Below are 9,248 nucleotides of genomic sequence, written 5' to 3' on the forward strand. Positions count from 1 at the left end.
GGGGGGGGGGGGGTAGTTTGAATTTTCGGGTGTGTCTTATGTCATCAGAGTTGTTACTAACTACCTAAGTTTTTTTTCTAAGTACACATGAAAAATGCTCTGCTTCCGACATGTGGGGCATCGATGTATCAAGTGTGGTCGGGACTGGGTTTTTGCTCTTTCTGCCATTTTATTAATATTGTTTCGTCGTCTTAAAGAGGAAAGAAGATGTCATCAAAGCTAGCCATGTTTCCTTTGTTTTTTTTTCATATTACCTCTGTAAGAGAACCTTGTTCGCATTTCTCTATCTTCCTTTACAACCTAGGTTAATAGTATACNTATTGTTCACAGCTATTATATCATCTCCCGTCAATTTTGCTAGCTGAAGGATTTAAATCAAGAAGTAGTTAAGCTTCAACTTAATTTAAACCTTTTTGAAGAGACAGAATTGTTTATNGGCTCTTAACCTTGTGGTCGTGGGTTCGAGCCCCACGGTGGGCGAATGTCCTTTTTGTTCAACAAATAAAAAATATATCCAATATAGCGATCTCTTCCTTTTTAGCCAAACAGTGGAAACAGTTGAATTGTATTTATATTTACACAGGGAACATATCTCCCCATTTTATTTCGAAAACCAAAAATCGATACCAAGTTAGACAAAAACGACGGCATCCAAGAAAAAGANCCCTTTTCACCTTCAAACTTTTTCGGATATATTCCCGCAACAATCATCAATAATCGCAGCTTGCTTTCATGGTTTATAATCTGGAAAACGTTGCTCATTTTTATCAGCATAAAATCTTCTGATAAATGAAACTAAGNGACGGCATCCAAGAAAAAGAAAAAAAAAAATCATGAAACTAAATGATAATATCATCAAGTGAGATCTCCTCTTCTTCGTTTAGTCGTTTCATTTTCTGCACATAAGAAGGCATTCTTCGTCATTAGACAGAGATTTTTGATGTACAGAAGTGTTCAATGCAAAAATGAAAAGATTCCATACAGTGAGGAAAGTTTGGGGATCAAGGAAGCTGGAGGAGCCTAATATCACTTCTCTGTCAAGCTTCTCCGTAAGTTTGTGGCAAACCCTCAACTGCAAAAGAACCCAAAATGTATCACTTAATCAATCAACCCATTATTTACATATGGGTGATAACAGATTTATTTTTTTCAGACCGGTTCATTTTAGTACCTCTGATCTCGTTGCTCCACCTACTATGAACACGAAAATCCGCTGTCCCTTTCTCTTGAATCCGCTAGATGCTCGTCCTAGCACCGAGTCACTAGAAAACACATTGAGAAATTAATCTTGGTTGTTTTCACCATGTTACCAACAAGCAAAAGATAAAAAAGAAACTAAAATGAATTACCTGAAATATCCATCATCAGAAAGGTGACGTCTAGCCCATGTTGGTGTTCGTCTTGAATGAGGCAACACCGGACTGCTTGATGGAGATTGAGAGCCAGAATAAAATGTTGGCTTTGGTTCATTCATACAAGGGAACTCTTGTTTTGGCAAATGACCTTTGCTAAGTTTCTCAACAAGTTCCTGAAAAAATATTTACCAATGTCACTGGTTTTTTACTAATGCTTCAAGTAAAAGAAAGAATAAAATTTCAAGAAGGTAAAAGACCTCTACAATCGGGTAAAAACGAGACAGCTGCCATGTTTGAGTTTCACCAACTCGATCTCTTCGAGCAGCTCGCTTCTTCTGAGTTACATGGATCAAAAGACTCCAGTTATTAGATTATCAAGAAAACCTTAGTCTTAGTCATTCTAATAATAACCAATAATGAGGAAGAATATGTACCTTCAGAACATCAAACTTGAGGGGGAAAGATCCTGTGGTGCTCTTTTTGGACTCTGTTTGTACTGGTCCAAGTAATCTCATATTGTTCACAGCTATTATATCATCTCCCGTCAATTTTGCTAGCTGAAGGATTTAAATCAAGAAGTAGTTAAGCTTCAACTTAATTTAAACCTTTTTGAAGAGACAGAATTGTTTATTTACCTCCATCATCTTTCGTCCCTTTTCACCTTCAAACTTTTTCGGATATATTCCCGCAACAATCATCAATAATCGCAGCTTGCTTTCATGGTTTATAATCTGGAAAACGTTGCTCATTTTTATCAGCATAAAATCTTCTGATAAATGAAACTAAGAAAGCAGAGCATCTTACATGGTTGGTGCTCAAGAATTTGATAACGTCCTTTCTTCCAGCATCCCCAAAAACAAGGTCCTGCTCGAGCTGCCCGAGATCTCTTAAACCTTGTTCCATGATAGTTTTGTTAATTGTTCTAGCAATCTGCAGTGACATTAACCATTAGTTATTTTATGAAGAAACAAAGGATCAAACTTTCTTCCATGGTTTATCATTTTATAATTTTAAAAACCTAACCTCCACATGTAGAGAAAGCNTTTCTCAACAAGTTCCTGAAAAAATATTTACCAATGTCACTGGTTTTTTACTAATGCTTCAAGTAAAAGAAAGAATAAAATTTCAAGAAGGTAAAAGACCTCTACAATCGGGTAAAAACGAGACAGCTGCCATGTTTGAGTTTCACCAACTCGATCTATTCGAGCAGCTCGCTTCTTCTGATTTACATGATGGATCAAAAGATTCCAGTTAGATTGCCAAGAAAACCTTAGTCTTAGTCATTCTAATAATAACAGTAATGAGGAAGATTATGTACCTTCAGAACATCAAACTTGAGAGGGAAAGATCCTGTGGTGCTCTTTTTGGACTCTGTTTGTACTGGTCCAAGTAATCTCATATTGTTCACAGCTATTATATCATCTCCCGTCAATTTTGCTAGCTGAAGAATTTATCAAGAAGTAGGTTAGCTTCAAAAATGATTGTTAATCAAACTTAATTCAAACCTTTTTGACGATAAATATTGTTTATTTACCTCTATCATCTTTCGTCCCTTTTCACCTTCAAACTTTTTCGGATATATTCCCGCAACAATCATCATTAACCGCAGCTTGCTTTCATGGTTTATAATCTGGAAATGTAGCTCATTATTATCAGCATAAAATCATATGATGGTATGAAACTAAAAAAGCAGAGCTTCTTACATGGTTGGTGCTCAAGAATTTGATAACGTCCTTTCTTCCAGCATCCCCAAAAACAAGGTCCTGCTCGAGCTGCCCGAGATCTCTTAAACCTTGTTCCATGATAGTTTTGTTAATTGTTCTAGCAATCTGCAGTGACATTAACCATTAGTTATTTTATGAAGAAACAAAGGATCAAACTTTCTTCCATGGTTTTATCATCTTATAAGCTTATAAAACTGACCTCCACATGTAGAGAAAGTTTGTCCATTTGCTCACTGTACTGAGGCAAAGCGTGAACCATCTTTTGCAAGTCTTTTGATGAAAGGTCACCAAAGTCTCTGCAGACAAAGAAGTCAAATAAACTAATCAGAAAAGTTCTAGTGGATCACTTAAAACAAGAAAGATATANCGGGTAAAAACGAGACAGCTGCCATGTTTGAGTTTCACCAACTCGATCTCTTCGAGCAGCTCGCTTCTTCTGAGTTACATGGATCAAAAGACTCCAGTTATTAGATTATCAAGAAAACCTTAGTCTTAGTCATTCTAATAATAACCAATAATGAGGAAGAATATGTACCTTCAGAACATCAAACTTGAGGGGGAAAGATCCTGTGGTGCTCTTTTTGGACTCTGTTTGTACTGGTCCAAGTAATCTCATATTGTTCACAGCTATTATATCATCTCCCGTCAATTTTGCTAGCTGAAGGATTTAAATCAAGAAGTAGTTAAGCTTCAACTTAATTTAAACCTTTTTGAAGAGACAGAATTGTTTATTTACCTCCATCATCTTTCGTCCCTTTTCACCTTCAAACTTTTTCGGATATATTCCCGCAACAATCATCAATAATCGCAGCTTGCTTTCATGGTTTATAATCTGGAAAACGTTGCTCATTTTTATCAGCATAAAATCTTCTGATAAATGAAACTAAGAAAGCAGAGCATCTTACATGGTTGGTGCTCAAGAATTTGATAACGTCCTTTCTTCCAGCATCCCCAAAAACAAGGTCCTGCTCGAGCTGCCCGAGATCTCTTAGACCTTGTTCCATGATAGTTCTGTTAATTGTTCTAGCAATCTGCAGTGACATTAACCATTAGTTATTTTATGAAGAAACAAAGGATCAAACTTTCTTCCATGGTTTATCATTTTATAATTTTAAAAACCTAACCTCCACATGTAGAGAAAGCTTGTCCATTTGCTCACTGTACTGAGGCAAAGCGTGAACCATCTTTTGCAAGTCTTTTGATGAAAGGTCACCAAAGTCTCTGCAGACAAAGAAGTCAAATAAACTAATCAGAAAAGTTCTAGTGGATCACTTAAAACAAGAAAGATATAAAAAAGATAAAATGGTAACTACTTTGAACTGTGTTTCAATTGCGCGGCTTTGTTCTTCGACACGAAGTTTGTCATCTTCTCATGCAATCTTTCACTTGCCTGAACAAAAAGACATAATTACTCCCAAACAAACAAAACATAACCAGTTTGACATATTCAAATTGAGAAATACATCTGCAATGTGAACATCACGAAGCTCCACCCAAATGGGATCTTGTTCATCTAAAAGAACCTCTTTCTTCTCAGGTTTATCACCAGTTTTACTCTGAACCTAAACACTACGAAATAAGAAGGAAATTACCATATGCTGTAGTAATGAGCTACAACCAGCTTTTACAACATTTGAAAAGTGAAACCAAAATGTCACCTCGTGTGTGTATTTATTTCCTTCCATATTAAGCAAATCGTGGCACATCGCATCGTATGTCCACTCATGAATGAGAGGTGCGATCTTCAAAAACATCAGAAAGTTACTCTGTTATTATGACATATAAAACAGAACATAAAAGATAATTGTCTGGGTGAAAATCCCCACCTGATCTATGGATCGATCTAGGATAAGTAGTTCACATGTTTCAGTCTGAGGAAAATCTTCGATTGTCTGTTTGTATCTTGCCAGACAATTCCATACACTAGCAGCAAGCTTCGTAGGAATCAGCTCTCGGTAAGTTGTCATTGTTGTGGCATCAAGAGCTTTGGCTGAACGGTAGCGAACAAGCGGGTATTCCTGTATAAACAGAAGAGTTTAAGGATATATAACCTTCATAGGAACTTCATGCCAAATCAACAAACAAGCTTTGAATTTTGTGCTTTGTACCCTTAACGAGGCCAAAACTGTAGCAATTCGTTTAGCTACGACATTCAAGCAATCATCTGCGTTTTGATGGTTTTCCTCGTCACTGAAAAGTTCTTCTAGAGCATTTTCATTATTTGTAATAAACCCCTGCAGAGACATCATAATACATAGGAGTAATTAAGCAAGCAGGTTTCAATATAAATCACATGTTCCAACTTGACAAGGTGCGTTTGATAACGTCAAGCAGTACAAATTGCAGACTTTTTGAAGTCATGTTTCTATGTTGTTATTAGTGAAAGCTGTAATTGAGGTTGGCCTAAAGAAAAGAAACCATCAACAACTTGATTTGTCAAGAATGAAACTTCAATATTAGATATCACAATTTGTGAAACTATGCAAAGCTTGAGGAAAAGACAGAACAGAATCAGGGATTTTAAGCATAATTATACCTGGACGTCCATGCTAATGTACTCCAAGTTCATCTGCATATTATGGAATTATCTTGTGAGATTGCATGTGGATAAGGAAAGTGAGAACAAATTATGAAAGTGGAATATAGAAGCAACCTCTTTCAATCCCCCAATTCGTTTCATCGCTCTCATGTCCTTCTTAATGAGATTAACTAAGCTTCTTGAAACAGGAGAGCTAAAGAAAACAAAAGCCCTGAAGTTCACATCAAAGAAAAATGATTCAGCATTTCAGACAAGAGAGTCCATGTATATGAGAAGTTATGAAATATGAAGAAAGTGTTCACATACCTCTTGTACAGTGGTGATTTCCCAGTCATATCTGACAAAAACGTAGTAACACTGCAAAAAACAAATACAAAATAACAAAAGCTTCAGATATCACAAGAGTTCACTGACGAGAAATCATTTCAATTGTCTCAGATGGAAGAATAGTTTACTTTTCTTGGGTCGGTTGGATAAAGTATATAGCTTCCATGGAAGTCATAGGCTGTCTATGTTTAGTTATAACCTCAACCACTGGGAAAACATAACAAAACATCAAAAAATGTCCATATAATCAAAAAACAATGCCAATAAGATAAAACAGAACAAAAATATTTATTGCTACGAGTTCTGAACAAGCTCTCTATCTTACAAGAAATGCCTTCTTGTGTGATCTCAGACATTTTACAGGCAGATGACATTATCTTCACTGTGAACTTGTCCATAACAAGAACCTAAAGATACATTTACAGGTTCAGTGAATCAATGAAACTGAACATAACCAGAACCAAAAACCAAAAGGGATTAAGAATTTTTAAGGTGAATTTAAACAAAACTGAATAGAAGTTACCTTCCAAGTTAATTTAGAGCTCCCATTTCTCTCTGGCCTAAGCATTTCACATAGTAACCCTGAAACCAAAAAAGTGATAAACTATTCACACCCTTGAAAAAAGTAATGAACTTTACATGATTCACCTAAATTTACAAAACCCCTCATGCTCCTGATATGCCAAAAAAAAAAAAACAAAAGTCTGATTCATTCTGATCGATCACATTGACCTAATTCGAAACTCCATAAACCCAAAAGAAACATATGACTTCTNCATTTTACAGGCAGATGACATTATCTTCACTGTGAACTTGTCCATAACAAGTACCTACATATACATTTACAGGTTCAGTGAATCAATGACAGAAGTAAACTGAACATAACCAGAACCAAAAACAAAAAAGGATTAAGATTTTTACCTTCCAAGTTAATTTCGAGCTTCCATTTCTCTCTGGCCTAAGCATTTCACATAGTAACCCTGAAAACCAAAAAAGTAATAAACTTATTCACACCCTTGAAAAAAGTATTGAACTTTACATGATTCACCTAAATTTACAAAACCCCTCATGTTCCTGATATGCCAAAAGTCTGATTCATTCTGATCGATCACGTTGACCTAATTCGAAACTCCATAAACCCAAAAGAAACATATGACTTCTCTTTTAACTAATCCAACGAACCCAAACACCAAATTCCATTACAGAGCCTAATGGTCTATCAAAAAAAACCCCCAATTTCGAGAATTCAGAAATTGGGTAAGAGAAAGGGTGAAAAAAAAAAGCTAACTTTCTCTGGTGATTTTTCTGAAATCCTTGTAATCTCCACCATTAGAGGACGATCCAGAATCGGAGAAAGACATTGCGTGGAATCGTAAGAATATGGTCGACGACGATAGAAAAAGAGAACTTTTCTTAAAGATGGAAAAGGGGAAAGACAAAAACTTTATCCGAGAATCGAATTTATATAACAAAATCAGATTCGCGAAGAAGACGAAGAAGGAAGTTTCCAATTTTGAAAATTGTGGATCGGGGGAGATTAAAGAAATCTAGGGTTTACTTGGTAACGAAGACAAAGAGACAGAGTAAAGGCGAAACTTGGCGCTTCTAGATTTTGCCGTTTCGTTGGGTCGGCTCAAGCTAGCGAGCGAGCCCATTGAATTTTCAAACTTTGAACCCCGAGTTTGTTTTTTCCCTTTTTCAGACGTGTGTGTGTTAAAGTCAAAAATATAATTTAATACATGGACGAATTTATGTATTATTATATTATTACTAGGGATAATCCGGGTTACGTCCCGTATGTATTTATCAATTGATATACAATATTTAATTTGATTTATAAGAACATTAATTTATGTATGACTAATTTGTTATTATATGTGATTATAAGTATATATTAACATATTATCTCAAATGTTGCCTAATATATTTTATTTATTTATTTATATATACAGTATTTCTACAATTGAAATTTGAACGGTTTTTTGGGCAACTCTTCACCAGTGTTATACTGTTATTGAAATATAATCTAAATGTTAGTTATAATAATTGAACTTGCGACATCATTGCATATAGGATGCTTACCTCTAGCTACTTGCCTCAATATCCTTAGATGATGTAGTTTTTTTTTAATTATAAAAAGAGATACAATTATTAATTATATAAAAAACATTGTGAGCCTAGTTGATTTATAGAGGATGTTTTTTTTTGGGTAAAAGATTAAGTTATTATAGAGGATGTTTTTACTTTCTAGCGGTCAACTATGTGTTTGTCTCCATTTCTCCCAGCTCTAAAAACAATGTGACCCTTAAGGTCATCGTATGTAGTATGTACCGGTTACCAATTAGAACGGGTGTCATTTTTTGTTTTTTTTTGAAAAAATGTTAAATTAGATTCTAAAAAAGAAATAGGGTTTTTACATCTTGTGCAACAGTTTATTCAATAGAACTTTGCAAAAAAAACTGAGTGAACTTCTGATGAAATAATGAAATAATAGAAGACAGTCAAAATCGCGAGGCTAGTAGAACGGGTGTATAGATGAAGGTTTTCTTTTTTCGCTAAATGAGAGATGAAAGTTGCATTAATTAGCGGTAACTGAGACTGAAGGGCAAGTAAATTAGACCTTTCACCAAGAAAAATATTATTTTCCCACACAAGAAATGTATATGTACATGTGGTGGTTATTACATGAATAGCGAAGTCGAGCACTGAAATCCAAATTAAAACACGAATGCAAGAAATAAACTTTCTTAATATTGGCATAATTTACTACTCTTGCTCATTAAATAAGGCATAATAATTCTGTTTTCTTCCAGTTCTGTTTTACTGCAAACCAAACATGTGCACGTTACCTAAGTATCTCATGCGATTCTTCGAGTATTACACTCTTACTTAATTCACCAATAATAAAACTACGACTCTTGAGGTCTTAATCATCTCTAAAAGCATCATAGAGTCGAGATTTAGATCATTTTCACTACTTTCGTTGTTTTCTTGTGTTGCATCACCTCCTCTGCAATCCCTCTTCACCTTAGACCTGACCACATGGGACATTGCGACTAACAATAAAAACATGGAAGAAAGCCCAAGAAACTATTAAGATTGTAAGATCAAATAATTATGTCCATAAGGAGTCGTGCACATTTGATGTGTGTTAAATAGTATTCATGAAAAGGTAAACTCTTAGTAGTAACACAATTGAATAACATAAAATTTTCAATTCCATTTAGGCTTTGTTTGGTTTTAATGGAGCCGCTGCGAAGCCTTTCGGCTTCCACTACTTTTATATACAAACTAATTAAAATA

At 35.1% G+C, this 9,248-nt stretch overlaps 2 protein-coding genes across 3 annotated transcripts in view; one reads left to right on the plus strand and one right to left on the minus strand.

Annotated features, from left to right (window-relative positions):
* The window catches only part of LOC104737226 (methylsterol monooxygenase 1-1), a gene marked incomplete in the record, with an annotated part of 2,811 nt that extends 2,527 nt beyond the window's left edge, over positions 1-284 (plus strand). Inside the window, 1 exon segment of the mRNA XM_019235073.1 lies at positions 24-284.
* LOC104737227 (protein transport Sec1b) lies at positions 808-7,596 on the minus strand. Of its 2 annotated transcripts, none has more exons than XM_010457354.2 (21): positions 7,234-7,596; positions 6,867-6,925; positions 6,271-6,352; positions 6,074-6,152; positions 5,925-5,975; positions 5,733-5,829; positions 5,616-5,648; positions 5,188-5,313; positions 4,906-5,097; positions 4,738-4,821; positions 4,543-4,641; positions 4,393-4,469; positions 4,204-4,300; positions 3,059-3,184; positions 1,991-2,086; positions 1,790-1,912; positions 1,613-1,690; positions 1,350-1,528; positions 1,172-1,262; positions 983-1,072; positions 808-896 (listed from the first exon to the last, which is right to left on the minus strand). In XM_010457354.2, the coding sequence occupies exons 1-21, from the start codon at positions 7,304-7,306 to the stop codon at positions 840-842; spliced, it is 1,989 nt and encodes a 662-aa protein (XP_010455656.1). In that variant the 5' UTR covers positions 7,307-7,596; the 3' UTR covers positions 808-839. The 2 variants fall into 2 exon arrangements, with proteins under 2 accessions (XP_010455656.1, XP_010455655.1); XM_010457353.2 differs by lacking the exons at positions 1,790-1,912; positions 1,991-2,086; positions 3,059-3,184 and adding exons at positions 3,615-3,737; positions 3,816-3,911; positions 3,985-4,110.

Source organism: Camelina sativa, chromosome 13 (assembly GCF_000633955.1).
Source record: "Camelina sativa cultivar DH55 chromosome 13, Cs, whole genome shotgun sequence".
Classification (NCBI taxonomy): domain Eukaryota; kingdom Viridiplantae; phylum Streptophyta; class Magnoliopsida; order Brassicales; family Brassicaceae; genus Camelina; species Camelina sativa.